General features: G+C 37.9%; 1 protein-coding gene across 11 annotated transcripts in view; it reads right to left on the minus strand.

The window, feature by feature from the left end:
* The window catches only part of DMD (dystrophin), a 2,091,067-nt gene that overhangs the window by 684,232 nt on the left and 1,385,257 nt on the right, over positions 1-21,578 (minus strand). For all 11 annotated transcript variants that reach the window (XM_055376532.2, XM_055376533.2, XM_055376528.2 and 8 more), the window contains one exon: positions 15,320-15,428. In XM_055376532.2, coding sequence (XP_055232507.1) covers positions 15,320-15,428 — 109 coding nt within the window. The remainder of the gene's footprint in view (positions 1-15,319; positions 15,429-21,578) is intronic.

Here is a 21,578-nt window from a genome sequence, read left to right on the forward strand (position 1 = left end):
GTCCAATCAGTTACCAGGGCCTGTTGTCTCCACGTGCCAAGTATCACTTGAATCTGTCTACTTTGTCTCCATTCCCTTTATTACTTCTTTAGTTTAGGTCATTATTATCTATCACCTGAACCACTGAAATAGCCTCCAAAGTTGCTCTTATCCAATCAGTTACCTATCCTTCAGCCAGAGTAATCCCTCTAAAACCCAAATATGCTCATGTCACTAGTCTCCCTACAATGCTTCAGTGGCTTTCAATTACCCTTCAAATAAAATGTGTTTGATTTCTCTAACATGTCTTAAAATGCAGTTTGCGAACATGCATGCATTTCCAGCGTCATCTGGAATGTCCTCCCTGACACATCGCTCCTCACCCATTCCCAACCCCAACTCAGTGCTTCAGCCATACTGATATTTTTAAAAAGTGCTAGGCTCCATTTTGCCTCCAACTGTTACTTGTTTCTCTTGCCTGGAACACTCTCCCCTACTTGTTTGTCTAGGTATACCTACTTATCCTTCAAGTCTCATCTTCAAATTTCCTTTTTTTTCCAGAATGTTTCCTCTGACATCGCTCTGTTGTAATACTCCAGACTGGGTTAGGTGATTCTTCCTGATTCTTCCCTAGTATTCTACATCCTAGTATTTGTCACGTATAGTTATTTAGTTTTCTTACTTTCTAGGAGTCTAGGAATCATGCTTATCTTGATCCATATTGTATCCCTAGAATCTAACACACAGGAGGGCACACAGTAATCCTTAATAAATTATTTGTCAGATTAGTATATTGATAAATTAAGGATACAAATGAGTAACCTACAGTTAAAGAAGGAACTGCACCAGTTAAGTCAAATAGTGTACTGGAAAATGGCTTCTTATCCCCCTGATGGTGACATCTCCTACTGCCTGTAACTATATAATTTAACTCTTCCTAACTAATTCATTATTTAAATGATAGTTGAAGTGGCATTATCATAGCTCTTTTCTGCTAATCTATGACGCTACTTTGGGAGACCATTCTACCTTTGTACAAGTATGCCATTTCAAGTTTCAAAGAAAGCTCAGATGTGGTGTATAACATTTTAATCTTGAGAACTATGAGCAGTAATTAGATTTCCCATAATATCGAAATTATTACTTCTACTTAGGTATATTTAAGGGTACTTCAATATCTAAATATATGGGACTTATAAGAATTTAGAAAATCTAAGACCTAGTTATCCCCTTTCTTTGTATTTTTTGATGCTGAGATAGGAAAACGTTATCCAAAGTGAGAACAAATGTTTTAGGCTCGAGTCCTTTTATATAACTACTACTCATAATTTTTTCAAATGATAGTGGAACACTCTTAAGAGTTGTACCAGGTATTTCACATCTCTTTATTCTTTCCATGAGTGGCTTTATAAATGTCCATTCTATGCTAAGTAAATGGTATTCTTTGTTCTGAGTAAGCATTAATAACACTGCTGATAAGAAATATTTTTTCCCCTGGAGGAAGCCTTAAGAAGATTAGGGAAACACATTAAACAATCTATATTCCCTTTATTAGCTACAAGGAATCTATTGACTAGTATTTATCTAAAACAGGGGTCAGTGAACTACGGCTTGTGGGCCAAATCCAACCAACTGCCTGTTCTTGCAAACACACTTTTATTGGAACACAGCCACGCTTATGCATTTACAAACTGCCTATGGCTGCTTTGCACCTCATTAGCAGAGTTGAGTAACTTCAACAAAGATCTTCTGGCTTGTAAAACCCAAAATATTTACTATCTGGCTTTTTACAGAAAAAATTGGCAAAACTTCGACCAAAACCTTCTTGAAGTGACTTACATTACTAACCTATACCTCCCGCTGAAACAGTAAATTATATAAACCAATAATTGACTTTATAAATATGGATTTTTTATTTGCCTCAAATCGTGTCTTCCAAGATTCAAATGGCATCCCCTAATTGCAATGTATTATGATTTGGTGAATAAATTCTTGTTCTCACTACTGTAGTTAGAAGAAAAATGGACTAGGAATACGAAGAGAAAAGATTCTGTCTTGATTCTCCTCTTATTCAGTTTCCTCAACTGCGGGAATTTATAATCTTCATTCTTAAGGGAAATTTTAGATAATATATACATGTAAACAATTTTATTATTTTTTGATCAGATGGATTTCAATATTTTGTTTTCTTCACTCTAGGGTTCACTAACTACAGTCATAACTTGTTTTAGTTGATATTCATGTGACAGTCTGATCAAACGTATCATTTGTTTAGTTATTCTGCTACCTCCAGTTTATTCCTTGAGTGTGCATCCCTTGGTATGGCTTATTGCTGACCTCATTATTTCTGCCCACGCAGGTCTATCCACTCATTCATCTCAATCCACTTGCATCCATGGCCTTGCTCACACTGGGTTTTACTATAATGCTTCAGATTTATCCAGATGAGAAAAATAAATTCCAGCCAAGAAGCATGCTTAAGTGGGACACTGGCTAGAGGAAAGGTCAACAATATCCATTATGATAAGTGGTAACATCTCTGTTAACTCCCTTTTTATTTTACAGAAATTTCATTATCATCTAGTCCAGTGACTTTTAGTATTTTTAAAGCATACAACCCTTTTTTCAAGTGAGCTCCTAAGAAGAAATCTAGTATGTGAAGCCTAAAAAGGGCGAGAGCAACAGACTGGTTGAAATTGCAGATGGGAGGCAAAGGGAAGTATGAACATATATTGGAGGAAACTCTACCCTTTTGAGGGCCGAAGGGGACGCTTTCCAGAAGAGGTGATGAACTCTATGTTTCTGGTTTGTGTGACTGATTGAAGTTCCAGCCCATATTCATTTCTACGATTTCATGCTGTAGGCAATTGGGTCCACTTATTCACCACAGCCACCGAACAAAGAAAACACTAGAAAATACTTTCAGAGAATCAGGTCTGAACACAAAAAAGAATTTTCCAAGGGAGTTGTGGTGCCCTTAAGATTAAATGAAGTGCTGTTTAAATATATTTATTTAATTGATTTTGACTTGCAGTAGGGTGCTGGACTATGGTACCCTATAGATTTTCCAGATCTACTTTTTGTAATTCTGCTGCTGTACTGGCTTTTCGACCTTGAATTGACAGTTACAGATGTGGGAGAATAAATAAAGCTAAGTAGTAACACTGTGGGAGAATCAAGCCTATCATCTTAATGTCTTTTTCTCTCCTGATTGCCTTCTATTCTAGAGGAGCCAAAAAAAGAAAAGAAAAGAAAAGAAAAGAAAAGAACCTATATATTTCTTCATATTGAAACCACTTCCATAACTCTGAGGTTAGTATTAAGCTTCAAAGGTTCTACTACTTAAGGCCCAATTCCACCCACGGAGATTTAATAAAAGATTTAGATGTCATGCAAAACAGAAAAGAAAGGGGAAGAGAGAGTATTGCTGTTTAATTTCATTTGGAAAATATGTACAAAAGCATGCACAATATGGTAGAATTGGTCCTAGAGTATATGGAGTCTTTATTCATAGACTGCATGACCAAGATTCAGTATGTTTAACATAAAGGTAAAAGACAGACATGAACTTTATAAAGACTCAGGTTCAAGGCCATGCTGTGCCCACTTAGTAGCTGGGTGTCTTTGGATAACCATTCTCTCTAGGCTTTCATTTCCTCTCATGGTGAAAAATAATAATAATGTAGTATCTATTTCATAAGGCTGCTGTAAGATTAAACAGAAAAATGCACAAAGAATACTTGGCAAAATGCCTGGTACAGAGCAAGGCATTAATGCATGTTAGCTCTAAGATAAATATTAGGTATGTTCGGGTCAATGCAAAAGCTAGGGGGAATAATCGAAATGAAAGCAGGTATTATTTTTGAAAATGGCTATGATAGGCCTATATATTACTGGAATAGAACCAAACTGTGAGACCTTAGAGACCCTCCAGGAGAGTTAAATATGAAGTGACAATGTTGTTTTGCCTGATTTACATCAGACTTTTGTTGTTAAAGCACCCCTTTTTTCAATATGAAGCATTTATTCACCCAGATAATGGATACAAATCCATGCATTCAAATGTTCCTTGGAGTCAGAGATCAAGATGGAAATCCCCAGAATCATAGAGATTTGCGTCTATAAACTGGCTTATTATATTCACATTCAAAGAGGTTGGAAGGGGCAGTGTCAGCTTTTTAACTAGAATCTTTTCATTACTTCTCCCTGTTGGGGTTGCAACACATGCTGTGAGTGACCTCCAGAGATTCCTCAAGCTGTATGCAGGCAGCAAATTGAATCTGAAAGCTTTATTAGACAAGTTTGTCTTTCAGCTGGTGGGAGTGGATGTCAGTTGTATTGGAAAAAATAAAACTTGTGAAACTGGGTCCCGACCTTGAAAAAAAAGCTCAAATCGAAGTGTACAATTCAATCCTGAGTTATGTGCTTATTTGTTAAACAGTGTGCAGGTTCAAAGGAAAAGGGCATATTTTACCTTAAAGAAATAAGAATCAGCAATAAAAATAATAGGAGTTCTGTTTTGATCATGCTGAACTTAGTAAGCAAAAGTGCCTATCACCAAATCACATAGTTATGAAAAGTATGCTAATAATCGAAGAAACAATTCCCATTCACTTCAGTATGACAAGAAAACTACTATAATCCATAATGAACATTATAGAACATTTATTTATATTGTGTATTCATACTTTTTTTGAGAATAAAGAAGAGTCCTTGGAAAATGAAGGGACATTGGAGATTGGCTAGTTTGTTTTATTTCAATATTGTCTCTCATATATACATATAAAATCTCATATATATATGAGTTTATATATAAATATATATGAGTTTATATATAATATATGAGTTTATATATATAGTTTCCTATATAAAAACTATATAGAGATATAGCTATCTGTATACATAACCATATATAGTGACATGTAATATATATATAAACTATACACAGTTATATGTCTATATAGCTATATATATAGTGATGTAATTTAGTTCCTGGTTTTTAATATTGGAGAACAATTATGAGTTTTTTTGAAGGTGTGATAATTATTCCAGAAGTAGGAATTGAAAGTAGTATAATTTTGACTTTTTTTTCCTATTGTAGGTTTATATTGTAATTTAAGTGGGTACTGGTATAGTTAGTGCTGCTAGCAATTTTACCTAAATACTAGGATACCTAGATTGTTTGTCTAATGAACTCAGCATGGGCTGGCAAGCACTTTGGAAATAAGAGTAAAACATATTTTCATAAAAATACTGAAGATGAGAGAAGGAATAAACCTTATGAATTTTAAGAGGAAGGTAGCATGTAAAGCAGAGGTTCTCAAATTTGATTTCAAGACACAGTCAAGAATGAGGGTTTAAGAAGGAGATAGGGGTTATCTCTGGCCTGGAAGATTTGCATCAATGCCATAGAATATCCCTCTTTGATCAGCACCGTAATCTTAAAAAAATAGGGCTTACTACTGAGATTGTGAAGATATAGATATATATCTGTCAGCTGTGTCTCAGCAGGGAACAAAGTTGAGATATATAAGAATGCTGAAGAGCACTGAAATTAAACTCAGGAGATGTGGGGTTGGGTCCAGATTCTGCCACTAAACAGCTGGTCAAGCATGCAATCATTTAATCTTCTTGGTATTATTATTATTACATGGGAAGGTTGATGTATTTGATCTATCTGTAAAATATATATACTTGTTCACTTGACCAAAAAATATTAGTGCAATACCTACCATATGCTAGTCATTGAATTAAAGCTAGACACACCTGGTATTTGGCATGTAAACGTAGGAAAAGGGTATATATAGACTTTATGATGTGACAGAGTCATGGGTAGACCAGTAATTATGGAACAGCATCCAATTCTGAAGCCCACAACAGAAAAATAGTATGGAAAACACTTGGAAGGGTAGGAGGAGGGCCACAGAGATGTTAAAAATTTGAGAAACAGCTTTTTTTGTTGCCAGACCATGGGGACTCATCTGATTTAAGATAGAAAAGAAAAGCGGGAAGGAGATTAAATAACAGACCTCAAAGAATGAACACTGTTGAAATGTACAGTAAGCATAAAAGTACTTTTCCTATTCGAATAAAAATAATTTAGACAGTAACTGGAACTTAGGTTAGGTAGTTGAAAAACTGTCAAGTATAGCAGATTGGTAGAACTTCATCTGCTCTTCACTTTTTAAGAAGAGAGTTGGCAGTTACGCTTCTAAGATTGCTTCTAATAGAATGAGAGCCTTTCCTGAGATAGTGGAAAAGAATGAATGACTGTTCAAATACTTTTCAGACCACAATCTTAAAATCGACAATTGAAGTACAAAACTGCTACAATTTCCTTTCGAAATCTTGTTTCTCTGAAGGTAAAGTTATATTCAATTTTAAAACTATTCAGTGAAGTTTTAGGAAATATTAGGAATACATGTTGAAGCCTTCCATTTTGAGCGGTAGGGTACTTACTCTCATAAATATGCCTAAATAGTTCTGGTTTCTTGGTCAGAGTATGACAGTCAAGATTATGGTATACTCTGTAGTGATTTCAAGCAGAAGTCCTTTCTTGAAGAGTGTTAAATAGCATAAGAAGGTGAAAGTAAGTTTACTGTAATTAACATTTTATTTCTGTTAAAATGCAGGACATAGGTAATCAAAAAAATCTCTAATCATCAGAATTGATGTTAGCCTTCTCTTTTTCCTAGAAATGATGAACTAGAGCTTCTCTTCCTTCATCAGTTCAGACCCCAAAGCACAACCCTAACTGGAAATGGTAAGCATGCAATAAAACTACCAATAGGTTAAGAGAGGGAGAAGAAAGGGAACTTCATCACAAAATGGATAATTAACATCTAAATGCTGAATACTAAATACTAAACAGTAGAAGTTTCACATTCTATCACTGTCTTGGATGTTAACAATGATGCCACTGTAGTGCCTTTCCTGTTAACCACTGAGCATTGTTGAAGAACCTGGCCTGGGACCAGGGACCCCCTACTGCCTTCATAGAAAGACCTCCTTCTGATGAGTGTGAGCAGTGCTGGGGCCTCACCAGCCAGGGCTTTCTGTTGTCACTCCCCTTTCTACAGTGTGACACATCTCATTATATTTCAAGCACTCTTACCTCACTGATACATACAAATATGAATTTTTAAATTAATTAATTAATGTCAAGAGTTAAGGAGTCTCTCCAGCTGCTCCAAGGCCTTGAAGTATCTTGGGATAGGGTTTAAAATGGATTTATTTTGTTATTGGAACTGATTAAGGGTCTTCACATTTTTTGTACAAAAGCTTGCTCCTGACGTATTAGACTTTGAGGAAGTTTTCAAGGTTTAGAGCCTGTAACTATAAAAACGGCAATAGTATAGCCATGTCGTAAGTGTTTTTAGCAGAGAAATCATCTGTTAACGAGGAAGAAAAAGATTTGGCCTCACTGAAATTTATTTGCCTAATCCTAAAGGTTCACCTGAAGCAGAACCAACAGTGGAAACATAACCAAAACAGGAAAGGGTATGGGTTATACACCCCTCCCCTGCCATGTTTCTATTAATGAGAAGGATCAGGACCCAAGAGAGGAATAAGAATGCAAGAACTAACTGCCATCCTCTTTTTCCTTTGCTGCAGATAAACGAAGGCCATTTTCACAAAAAAATATGATCACTGCAGATAAATGTAGGGTATTGTCATAATAAATTAACCATTTTTTTTTGCAATTTAAGCCAACAAAAGTAGTATGACAAGAGTACATTTAAGTGCCAAGTAACCTCATGTTTTAACTGCCTAGATATTTAAAGTATTATTGAAATGGAAATGGAATGCTTTATTTAACTTTGTAGAGGTGAGTGAAGTTCAAATTAAAATGTATAAATCACCATGGAATACTATGCAGCCACAAAAATGATGAGTTCATGTCCTTTGTAGGGATATGGATGAAGCTGGAAACCATCATTCTCAGCAAACTATGGCAAGGACAAAAAACCAAACACCGCATATTCTCACTCACAGGTGGGAATTGAACAATGAGAACACATGGTCACACGAAGGGGAACATCACACACTGGGGCCTGTTGTGGGGTAGGGGGAGGGGGGAGGGATAGCATTAGGAGATATACCTAATGCTAAATGACCAGTTAATGGGTGCAGCACACCAACATGGCACATGTATACATATGTAACAGACCTGCACATTGTGCACATGTACCCTAAAACTTAAAGTATAATAAAAAAAAAATTTAAAAAAAGTTAAGCAAAAATAAATAAAACAAATTAAAATGTATAAATAACCTTATATGTGAGGATTTGATATTCAATTTAAATAGAGACTTCAAAAAATTCAAATGAAGATAACTAAATCACTGCTTGATATATGGTGTACTGATTAATAGCATAAGCCCTGGAATCATAGAGACTTATTTTTGAATACCCACTCTGTCACTGACTAGCTCTGTAACCTTGGACAAATTATTTAACCTTTCTGACCCTTGGTTATCTCATCTATAAAATGGGAATTGCAACATAACTTACTCAAAAGGTATAACTGTGGCACTAATTCTAAGACTTGTATTAATTTAGGTTTGCTCAGAAGTAGACCCTGAGACAAGGATTTAAATACAAATAATTCAATTGGGAGCTGATCCCAGAAAGCCATGGTAGAGGAGAAGATAGAGCTGTAGAGCTGAAGATATATATATCTGTCAGTTGTATCTCAGCAGGGAACAAAGTTGAGATATATGAGAATACTGAAGAGGACTGAAATCAAACTCAGGAGATGTGGGGTTGGGTCCAGATTCTGCCAAAATGGGAAGGAAGCCTATACATGGGAAGGAAGCCTATACGAGGCATGCTAATAAGTATGCTTATCATTGTGGTCAACTGCCCAATTCACTGGAGATTTTTAGTGTGGAACATGCATTGGAGGTGTCCTACCCAAGGGGAGAAGAAGGTGGGATATTTATTGATATGGTCTGGCTGTGTTCTCACCCAAATCTCATCTTGAATTGTAACTCCAATCATCCCCACGTGTTGTGGGAGGGACCATGTGGGAGGTAACTGAATCATGGGGGTGGGGTTTTTCTGTGCTGTTCTCCTGATAGTGAATAAGTCTCATGAGATCTGATGGTTTTATAAAGAGCAGTTCCCCTGCACATGCTCTCTTGCCTGCTGTCATGTAAGAAGTGCCTCTGCTCTTCCTTCGCCTTCTGCCATGATTGTGAGGCCTCTCCAGCCATGTGGAACTGTGAGTCCATTAAACTTCTTTTTCCTGTATAAATTATCCAGTCTCGGGTATTTCTTCATAGCAGTATGAAAACTATGAAGACCAACACATTTATCCCCCAGCTTTTGTCCATTGGTTAAGTGCTATTCCAGAGATAATCTCCTCCCCAGCTTCCAGCCTGCTCTGCAAGTGGGAGAGTTACTCCTACAGGCAGAGAAAGGACTCAGGAAGACTCACAGGTACTTGTAGTTAGAAGCTTCATGGTTTATAGGAAGGCTGAGTGCTAAGGGGAAATGGGTAGCCCACTAAGGGTCAAATCTATCTTACTGCCTCGTTTCTGTAAATAAAGTGTCATTGGAGCACAGCCATGTCCCTTTATTTAGGTATTGTCTGTGGCTTTTAGTATACAATGACAGAGTTGACCACATGACCCATAAAGCAGAAAATGTCTAGTATCGGTCCTTTGCAGAAACAGTCTGTTGATCCCTTATATAGTTGGTAGCACAACTGAGATATCAGAATTTAGGCTTCTTGACCTCCAATACTGTGCTTCCCTAATTACACTTGAGACTTGCTCTCTCCAAACTTAATTACAGGAAGAGATGATTTTGCCAGTGTTTAATCAACTAGAAAACTCTATTAACTGGCTCTTCTATATGTCTATATACAATGGGTTATTCATTCCATAGTTATTACCAAGATACATTTGAATCAAATATCCTGATTTGGAGTCTTCACATTAAGCATGTCTATATGCAATTTCTTTCAAAAATGCTAAATCGGGTATTGTAGAACATTAATGTTCTCAGGCCCAGCAGCTTGTGGATAAGAAAGGATTCACACTGACATTTACAACCAGATTTGCTGGCTCTTTGCCTCCATCTGCCATGCAAGCCTTCAGACCCATGCAAAGTCCTGTCTACCTAAATGATTGTGAAAGTCTCTAGAGGAACTTATGGCTTTTCTTCTCAGAGGTCTCATCCAGGAACACTGAACAGCTCTGCAGGGCAAATACTGCCTGGTTTAGTGTGCTGTCCATCTCCTTGAACTTCTAAGCTATAACATCCTTGGGGTGGGGAGATGGGGAGTAGAGGTGCTAAAATAAGATGGATTTCCCTTTAGCATTCACAACACTGGATCTCATTGGAATCCCACTCCTTGCTGCACACAGCAGAAGGGATGAATTTATTCTTCCCCACTCACTGTATGTCTGTGGTAGTAGTTCTCAAAGCATAGTCCAGCATCAGCATAACCTAGGAACTTTTCAGAGATGCAAGTCTTGGCCGGGCACAGTGGCTCACGCCTGTAATCCCAGCACTATGGGAGGCTGAGGCAGGTGGATCACCTGAGGTCAGGAGTTCGAGACCAGCCTGACCAACATGGTGAAACCCTGTCTCTACTAAAAATACAAAAATTAGCCAGGCGTGGTGGCAGCTGCCTATAATCCTAGCTACTCAGGAGGCTGAGGCAGGAGAACCGCTTCAACCCAGGAGGCAGAGGTTGCTGTGAGCCGAGATTGCACCACTGCACTCCAGCCTGGGTGACAAAGCAAGACTCAGTCTCAAAAAAAAAAAAAAAAAAAGGAGAGAGAGAGAGAGATTCAGGTCTCACCCCAGAGCTAGTAAATCAGACACTCTGGGGTTGAAGTCCAGTAATCCATACTTTGCGAAGAACTGGGTGGTTCTAACGCATGGTAATTTTTGAGAATCACTGAAATAGAGCATTGGATTAAGACCAACACTTTTGATCTCCAGTTTCCCTCCTTTTCCCCAATGTAGTGATTTGTGTATAAATATGGTGACAATAAAACCTTCTATCCCCAATATGCATACCCCTTTGATATGCGATGTGGCATCTCCTCCTTTCAAGAAATGAAGTAATTTCCTCATCTCTTGAATCTGGGCTGATCTTTTGAGGTGCTTTGACCAATAGAACTTAGCAGAAGTAATCTACACGTTTCAAAGCCCAGGCATCAGAAGGTCTTGTAGCTTCCACTCGCCCTCTCTTGGAACACTACCCTGAGAATACCACGTAATGAAGCCTAATCTAGCCTACAGGATGATGAGTGGCCTTATGAAGAATCAAGGTTCTGCAACCAACAGCCAGCTGTCAGATATCTGAGAGAGTGCATTTTAGACCATCTAGCTCCTGTTCACTTGCTAGATAACTGCATCCACATAAGTAACACCAAGCAAGACCATCAGAATAACTATCCAGCTAATCACAGAGCAAACTTCAGACACACAGAATTATGAGCAATAAATCACTCGTTTTGAACTGTTAAGTTTTGGGGTGCTTTTATGCAACAATAGAAACTGATATGTACAGGTGTCTAAGCAACAACAATTGCAAGTTTTGCTTTTTTTTTCCAGTATGTTGATTTGTCCTGATAATTAGAACAATTTATACAGCTCAGGCAAGGCCACCCCATTATAATTTATAATTTAAGTAAGCAGCCACAAGGTAGTTTGGTTTAGTGTTCATAAAACAAAACAAGCAACTTTAGGCCTCAGCTTCTACATCTATAAAAGGAGAATACTCAACTAGATAATAATTGCAATAATTATTCCAAGTTTGGATTTCTATGGTTCTAAGAAATTCAAATAGAGTGAACCAATTTTTTCTACTTCTTAAGTAGAAAAAACACAGAAACAGGCCAGTCAAGGTGGCTCATGCCTGTAATCCCAGCACTTTGAGAGGCTGAGGCAGGCGGATCACTTGAGGTCAGGAGTTTAAGACCAGCCTGATCAACATGGAGCAACCCCGTCTTTACTAAAACTACAAAAATTAGCTGGGCATGGTGGTGCGCACCTGTATCCCAGCTTCTTGGGAGGCTGAGGCAGGAGAATCGCTTGAACCTGAAAGGCAGAGGTTGTAGTAAACCGAGATCGCACCACTGCACTCCAGCCTGGGCAAAAGAGCAAGATTCCGTCACACACACACACACACACACACACACAAAGAAAAAAGAAAGAAAGAAAAGAAAAAACACGGAAACTTGTATCACTTTTACTCCAGATAAATTTAAGATTGAGTTAAATTATATTAACTGCTGGCCAGCTGCACCCGTATCTGTAATTTTCCATTAGGTTCTTGGACAGAGAGATAGTGTAAAGCACAGCAACAAAACAAAACACAGGCTTTGGAGCTTGACATGTGGACTGAAACCCTTGCTTGCTTGCTTTCTAGCTGTGTGGCCTTAATGTAGCTATCTCCCCTCTAAACCTCCGGCTCCTTAATCTTTAAAAATTATCTATAACTATATGTTCTTTGCAGTTATTTTGAGGATAAAGATATATATGTTAAAGCTACAAGTATATGTGTAGCTTCTACATATTTAATAGTAGGAATGCAATGGAAACAATTTGCTATAATGAATTATAAATTCTATTACATTGTAATATAGTACATGAAATAATAAACATATACAAGAAGCATAATACAAATTAGATTTTCTTTTTTTATATTGCATTTATTTCTGATTAACTTCCTGCAAGTCAGGAAGTCGGGAATAGAAACAATTCTTTATTCTGATATTTGAACCACCACAGTAAAGAAAAAAGAAAATCTTATTTTAATAAAAGCAGCTCTGAATTTAAATGACTACCTGTTGTTTTTTTTTCATTCAACATTTGTGTATTTAACATCTTGACTTAATGCTCAGATCTGTTTCGGTTTGCTAAAGAGGATGAAAAGCACCTGCTTTTGAGAAAATTCCTCTTTTCCCTTAATTCTTTTTTAGCTACTACCACAACTCTGCCAGCTATCACCAACAGCTTTGAGCTGAGGGCATTCCCAGATTCTCCATACTGGCAGCAATGTGGAGGGCATAGGAGAAGACAAGAGTGGTGGGGGGTGATGAGACCCTCATGTTGGGGAGAAGGAAGTAGGGCAGTGCTATGAAAGATGAATATCTCTCATGGCTTCCATCACATTTCCCCTGACCCACTCCTCTAGTCTCACTGATCTCCTTAATATTCCGTCATCTTGTTCCTACTTCAGTATCGTTGCTCAGTCTTTTCTCTCCCTGCCTGGAATAATTTTCCCAGAAATACACCAGGCTCACTTCCTCACTTACATCAGTTTTCTGATGTTCTCTTAATAGACAAGCTTCCCTGACCACACCATAGACAATAATACCCTCATCCCATCTCCCTGCTTAGTTGTCCTCTGTAATGGTGTTTCTCAAATGTCAATGTGCACAGGATTCACCTGGGGATTCTATTAAAATGCAGATTGTGATTCAGTGGGTCTAGGATAGGGGCCTCAGATTCTGTGTGTCTAACAAATACCCATTGACATCAATCTGTAGACTACACTCTACAGCACTTATAATTACTGAGACAGTATATATTTTCTTCATCAGTTTATTGTCTTTCTCTTTCAATTACAATATATGTTTTATGAAAGGAGAGACTTTTATCTTATTCTATGCTGTACTCGCAGCACCAGTATGATGCTCAACACATGGAAGTTAATAAATAAAGTGGATGAATTATATATGTTGCTGGAAATCAAAACTGGAACTTCCAATGTATTTTTCTTATAAACATTGTTACATTTAGGTAAGTTACACGTTAAATGGATTTCGGCGCCCTGGTTTTGGAGCCTTCCTACCATGTGTAACGTGGCTTATATGGGACATAAACTCATAAGTTCAGAGTTTAACAAACTTATAAAACATCATTGGAACATAATCTCTTCATAGAGCTACAGAGTCTGAGGCTGAACATACCAGAGACAGCCAGAAAACAGACACCAATAAATGATAACATAGGAACAAACTATGCATATGCACTGAGGGAACCAAAAATTACAGCTCATAAAAACAAATAAACCTGACATAGTTGAGTATAACCCTGATACAGCAATTTTAGTGTCCCAGATTGACAAAAAAAAAAAAAAAACCATAATGCTTGCATATCTTTTTCAAGTCTCCAAAGTCGTTAAATCTAACTCTTATGACTGCCGAGAAATCCCAGAGGGCACATGTGATGCACTGTCCCCAGATTGTAGTGCTTCTTTTAATCCAAGCACTATTTATGCCTTCTAATGAATTATGATTGTGCTACCCCAGCTGTGATTCTTCCAGTTCAGTACTTTTCTACTTGACATAAAATAAAAATCAACTTTACCTGAAGAACCAGTCACCATGCTTTAATGCTTCAATCATTTGATCTTTGAAAAGCAGACAAGGCAAAAAAAAAAAAACAAAAAACAACACCCAAAGATGTTTTTAGTTCTGCCTAATTATGGAATGGTACAGCAAAGAAGTTTTCTGGCTTCTTTCCCCTGAGAGTCAAAGCCAGCATTAACATTGCCATGAGAATTTATGAATACCTTCTATCAACAACTGAATAGGAAAGAAAATAAAATAGACTGAAAATATGCAGTGAAAACAAAAGTTAAAACTACAGCTAAATGAGGAAATATTCCTCCCCCAAGTCAGCTTGTGGTCCTCACAATCCATTTTTCTTTTTCTTGAACTAAAAATGGGAGAGCTCTTAAATTGTTTGCAAATGGGACAGGGAGAGGTGCTAGTAGGACTGTGTGTGTTTCTGTGGGTTCTGTGATTTTTGTAGACATATTTGTCCCTCTTCAGGAACAATGCACACATCCCTGGATGCTAGGAATATTGGTTGTTAATGGTGTTCCTTAATAAGAATTGCCTTCAGCCTCAGAAAACTTGTCCAAGTTGTCCTTCCACTCTCAAGCAGCAGCCAGCCCATGGCCAATGGCTGGCTGGATCAGGAATACAAGGGCCAGGCCCACCGCCTGCAATTCAGGACAGCTCTGCACAGCCAGCCCAGATGTAGGGCTCCTGCGAGACTGGCTTAGGCCTCTGTTGCAGACAAATCACATTTCAGACTCTCCCACAATCTCCCTTGTGCTCTTCTCTTCCTTGTGGGTGTATCTCCAGAGAACACTCCCCATATCCCGTTGTCATGCAACACTTTGAATCAGAGTCAATTTCCAAGGAATGTACTCTAAGACTTTTTGCATAGTCAACAACACAAAGGTTTATCTCTATCTTTAGAATTGAAACAAATTTTCTCTCTCACCCAGTCATCACTTCATAGTTGCACTTTTGAACAAATAGCTAGAGCCAAAGAGAATGGGATCCAGTATACTTACAGGCTCCAACAGTGGTCAGTCCAGGAGCTAGGTCAGGCTGCTTTGCCCTCAGCTCTTGAAGTAAACGGTTTACCGCCTTCCACTCAGAGCTCAGATCTTCTAACTTCCTCTTTAATAGAAAAGCATACACATTACTTATTCAATTAATACTTTGAAGATAATTCATAAACATCTTAATCCATTTGGTGAATATATTATTGGATTTCTATTATATTTTACTTCTAAATTAACTTTAGTGGGTAGAATTTCTTTTAAAGGAATTATAATTATTTTAGCCAACCACCCTACAAATATTTATCAATTGCTCCATACAAAAACTCTTTCTCCAGGCATAATTTTATTTAAAGGAAGTAGAGTGCAAACATTAGTGAAAACAAACCAACAAAAAGCAGTTCCCTCTCAGCAACTAGCTTAATTCTTGAAGAGTATCTATTGTGGTTGCATACTAAAATTATCCAGATAACTTTAGAAAAATCCTAATGTCCTGGCTCACCCCCAGTCAATTATATCAGACTCTCTTAAAGGGAGGGGCTGCAGTGGACACGGGAATATGCTACTCAGAGCCCCCTTCAAAGAAATACTCTTGTTCTAGATGATGGAAATGATGTCAGTAGACATTCTTCAACTGTCAGTCCCTTCAGGGACTACCGGAGCTGCAGAGAGCTGCCTTGTCCAAGTTCATGCCTTTCCCCAGGCAGCCCTCATTCAGTGACTGATGAAGGTGAAGGTATAGAGGCCTAATTTGGCTCAAAGCAGGACAAGTTTGAAGGGCTACTTCAGCTGCAGAGCTCCCCGTGGCATAAGGCAAGCCTGTATATGGCCAGTGGTGTGCTGGTAGATGTATATCAACTGGATCTCTGATCTCAGGGTGTTTAAAAACACCTTGTTTTTAGTGTTTGCCAATTTCTGTGGTGTAAATATTCCTACCACGGTTAAATTTAAATTACCAAGAAGATAACATCAAGTGGCTCAAAAAATGCCTGGCAATATAACAGTAGGCCGTCCTGAGCTGGTTCCACTTCACTGGGCAGCTAGCTATACGATAAGTTATAGCCAGCAGAATGTGAGCAGAAGTGTTGTTTGTCAGTTTGGGGCTGTGGCTTTGAAAAATTTAGTGAGGTTTCCACATTTTTTTTCCTTTCTATTGCTGGAAGCAGAAGACTCTTAGGTCCTGCGGCAAATCTTTACAACTTACTGAGGAGAGAATTAAGTCCTAATGCTCTAGGGCAGTTGTTCTCATACTTTAGGATCAACAGAATCACCTGGAGACCTTGCTAATTGCTGCATGGTAGCCCCAGAGTTCTGGATTTAGTAGATACTGGGTGTAGCCCAATAATTTGCATTTTTAACAATTTTCCAGGTGGTGTTGATGCTGATTGTTCATGACAAAATCCTAAGATATCTATTATACCTAATCAGTTACCTGAGCATTTATCATAGACTAGATATGTACCATTCTTGAGAACATAATAGACCCTCAGATCATTTTCAATAGGATTTCATTCTCTTGCGAAACCCTAGCAGAGAAAAGCTACCAAGGGAATGGCAGGCAGAGGAAGAAGATGAACAGGACCTAGGTTTCTGCAATAACATATGTAAGAAAGCTGCTTGACTAGGAAAACATACGCTGGGTTGTCATGTGAGCAAGAAAAGAACTCCTATTGTGTTAAGCCACTGAAATATTTAGTTCATTACAAGCAGCAATACCTTACCAGTATAGTAGCACTAGTCACAAAAGCTTTACCAGTGCCTATAAGAGATAATAGCTGCGTTTTTGTATCACTGTAAATTCCTATGCTTACCTTATGAGGAATACAAATAACTTGATTGATGTTGGGTTTGGTTAAAATAAATACATTAGCAGAAATTGCATTTCTAGTCTGAAGAATCAGAGTTGGAAAAGTGCCAGAAACTACAAACTCTTTAAATAGGAATGGAATGAACCCAACCTAACTGGAATGTTTTATATACACGTTGTAGTTTAATGCTAATCATTAATTTAATGTGAATCATTTCAATGAAACCATTACTTTATTTATTCCAGAAAAATAATTGTTCAGGTGCTACTCTGTGCCAGACTTTGTGCCAGTTACTAAGCTTACAAAACTGAAGTTCGTAACCTCTAAGCATTCACAGACATGTAAGTAAATTAGAACAGAGATTTTAGGAAAAAATAATGATTTCAACAAGACACCTCGGGGGAACAGCTTAACTCAGCCTGGAGAGGTCAATAGGTTACCCACAAAAGCTAACATTTGAATTTATTTTGAAAGATGACTAGGAAGTTTTCAGAAGGGGCCATTCAAGCGCCAGGTGGAAAAAGGGCATTTCAGACAGAAGGAAAACCACGTGCAAAATGGCAAGAGGTATCGAGTCTTAAAAAAGAAATGCAGTGTGTCCTGGCTATCTAGACTACAGTGTTTATAAGTAATGATACAGAGCTGCAAGAATGCAATTTATTAAGACCTTGTAATGTGGGATTATTAGATTCTCTTCTAAAACCACAGAGTAGATGGAAGTGTTTAGAGGAGAAGAGCCATATGATACGATTCGTGTTTTGCATTGTGGAGGCTTTATCAGAAGGGTGCAGAGATACAAGTTGGGAGGCTAACACGGTAATTGGAGTGGGAAGTGGTCAGCTGGACTGAAGGCTTTGGCCATACAGAAAAAGGTAGAGGGGTGTGTGTGTGTGTGTGTGTGTGTGTATTTTTCTTGCCTTTGATAGTTGAGATTTTGAGCTGGTAAACGACGAAGAGAAACTTGCCATCAAACTGTTTCTTCCAGTTGTGGGATATGATGAGGTTTCTCTTCAAATAATCTGATCAATCTTTTATTCTTTAATTCATAGTACCCCCTGATTTTTCTCCTTTTTCCTTTTTACCTTTGTTAGATGCCCAGGCACACCTCAGTACCAAGCGTTACCAGTACCAGCTCACATTCATTTCCTTATTTGGAAAGAGGACTAACTTTCTAGCTCATTACAGACGCCCCTTCCCCTTCCTCTCCACTTGATTTTACGTGCCCACCGTATCTAAAAAAATCAAATGTTTAGCCAACTGGGATTAGTTTAGATTGTACGACCCAACCCCGGCCAATGGGGTTGGAAAGGGTACAGGGGCAGGACTTGCGTCAGGAATAAAGGCTCTCATGCCCCTTTGTTCAGGTGTGCTCTCATGGCAACTGGCCAAGGAGGCACCCCTCTGTGCAGAAGTAAAATTGCTTTGCTAAGAATCCTTTGTTCGAGTGTTCACCTTCCTTAGGATTTTGAGCATTATTCCTAACACAGTCTACCCTGTCAGCGTGTGTCTTTCCAGTCAGACTATGTGCCCTTTGCAAGGCAGGACTGAGTCCTCTATGCCTTGTACGATGTTTTCTTTATATCCAGTCTAGTGCTTCCTAATAAGAGGACTTCAGTAAATATTTCTGAATTGAATAAAATTCAATGAAAATTGCTACTTGAATAAAGGAAAAGAGAAAGAGATAAATAAGTTTCTTTTCCCCCAACTTGACTTCAATGTGAACTACATACCATGGATGACTTTATATATATATGGGACTTGAAGGAGCCTATGTAGGTTTTCCAGGTGTGCAATCATTTTATTAGGCTTATTTTTTCTTTTGAGACAGGGTCTCACTCTGTCACCCAGGCGGGAGAGCAGTGGCAAGATCTCGGCTCACTGCAGCCTCAACTTCCTAGGCAATCCTCCCACCTCAGCCTCCTGAGTAGCTACTCAGTACTACTACTGAGTAGTACTACTGAGTACATACATTTTTATGTAGAGATGGGGTTTTGCCATGTTGCCCAGGCTGGTCTCAAACTCCTGGACTCAAGTGATCTGCCCATCCCAGCCTCCCAAAGCGCTGGAATTACAGGTGTGAGCCACCACACCCAGCCTTATTAGGCTTTTATAAATCCTGAACCAAACTGTACTTAAAAAGTAATCTCATAGACTAGGGTCACAAATTCAGGTCCCTATAGGGACTAGGTCGTAACAAAGGGAAGAATAAGCCTTGTCTAAATCAGAGAGCTATAACTTCAGATGTGGCTGACTGCCAACAGAAAGGTGGGCATAAGTTAAAAAGCAAAACACAGAAAAACAAACAAAAAACCCTGCTGATCATATTCCCTCACCAGTGTATACTGGAGAAGTTTCTCTCACATTCTTAAGGTCATAAGGAAGTACAAGAAAGTTTGTTGCTGCATTGTGGGGAATTGAGGCCAACATGGGTGTGTATGTGAAAGAAATGGATAAGGGTATATGTAGAGCAATGTGGATGGATTTTTTTCTTTTTTTTTTTTAGATGGAGTTTCACTGTTGTTGCCCTGGCTGGAATGCAGTGGTGCGATCTTGGCTCACTGCAACCTTTGCCTCCTGGGTTCAAGTGATTCTCCTGCCTCAGCCTCCTGGTAGCTGGGATTACAGGCTCGCACCACCACACCCGGATAATTTTTGTATTTTGTATTTCACCATGTTGGCCAGGCTGCCTTGAACTCCTGACCTCAGGTGATCTGCCCATCTTGGCCTCCCAATGTGCTGGGATTGCAGGCATGAGCCACTGCGCCCGGCCATGGATGGATCTTTAAAACACAATTATGAATGTTAGAAAAGCTAAGAAACAAGATTTATAGCACAATGTAGCTTTTATAAATTTAAAATATACTTATAAATAATATATTTTAAAAGGATAAAGCAGGAAAGAAACAGGAATAGAGATATTATTGTCACATTTCAGTAATTTTGCTAATTGGTTATTAAACATAACCATTAATATAAATTAAATTTTATAAATATAAAATAAACTGTGCTAAGAACAAAAGATAATATATAGTAAGAATTCATCACTTCCTAATTTAACTATCATCAGTGCTCTTGAGATTATGTCTATTGTGTCTGACATCAAGTCAAATCAAGGCTTTCAATGTTTTTATCCAGAATGCATGATGTAAATATTTACTAGCATATCAATAAATGTAACTTTTTTATTTATTAAAAATCAGTCTTGAACCCAAAAGCAAACAAAAAATAATGCCTCTGATTAGTCAGGAAAACCACCCTTGGAAGTCATCACTCACGGAAGATATTTTTCTGTCCTGACATCAGAACCTAAACACTAAAAATTAAATATTGTAAGAGACTAGTGAGTAATATATTTGATCTTCTGGTTTCCCTGTGAAGTTTCTGTAACCCTACAAAGACAGAATACTAAAAGCAATGAGAAGTAATCATTCTGATAACAGAAAGTAGCAATAGGAGACAATGAACATGAAAAACTTAAAACTGAGAAATGTAGTAATCTTAGTCATTTATCAATGAAATGACCTTTCAGCATGTGATGAAATCTCATCCTACGCCATTTAATTTATAGGAAATCACCTATATGTTCTGAGAGAGAGAGAAAAGGAGAGATAGTGATAGATTAGGGATTGATTTAAATACTGCTGGGGGTATGCCCATCTTTCCACTCAGTAAGCATATTGCCCCTCAGAATGAGTGGATAAAGAGAGATCAAAGTTTGCTGTTTCTACCAGTTGACTTAGGTTCCACTCTCTTCTCATGGTGTAAGTATCTCAGTGATTTGAGTTAGCTTTAATATTTAAAGGTATGTATTTATCTTACAGTCTAGCTTCTAAAAGCAAATTAATCACTTCAACCGGGTCTCAACCGAAGAAAGGGTGCTTTGAATTTCATGTTCCTCATATAACACTGTATCACTAAACAGAGCAATGTCGTTGATGTGATAACGACACCCCTGAAAATTAAGAAAAGTTAATTTACATTGTGATTTAGAATCAGAAGTCTTAGGTTTCGTTCCTAATTCACTACTACTGGTTGTGTGATCCTTGGAAAATGAGATGGGTCACTAAGATTTATCATCTTTGAAACATGGATATAATAATACCACCTAACTCATAGCTTTGTTGGAGAAACTAAACGAGATATTTTATATGGTAAAAATGCTGTGAACTATAAAGCACTATAAATTTGTTGGTCAGATATTATGCGCTGCTTAATGAAGCAAAACAGAAGATATTCAAGAAAAGTTTTCATTAAAATAGTTACAATAAAATTTTTTTCAGTGCTTCATTAAAGGACTAGGTTTTAGTTACCTAGAAAATAACATGTTTGTACATGCAATTTCTCTTTTATTAATACATAAACTCTAAATAGTCTGTCCATTTACTCAAATATTATCTTTCCCACTCTTATTTCCAGATAGGTAAATGAGGGGTTACTATAATCTCTAATGTAGAGGTGGA

This window comes from Gorilla gorilla, chromosome X (genome assembly GCF_029281585.2).
Source record: "Gorilla gorilla gorilla isolate KB3781 chromosome X, NHGRI_mGorGor1-v2.1_pri, whole genome shotgun sequence".
NCBI lineage: Eukaryota > Metazoa > Chordata > Mammalia > Primates > Hominidae > Gorilla > Gorilla gorilla.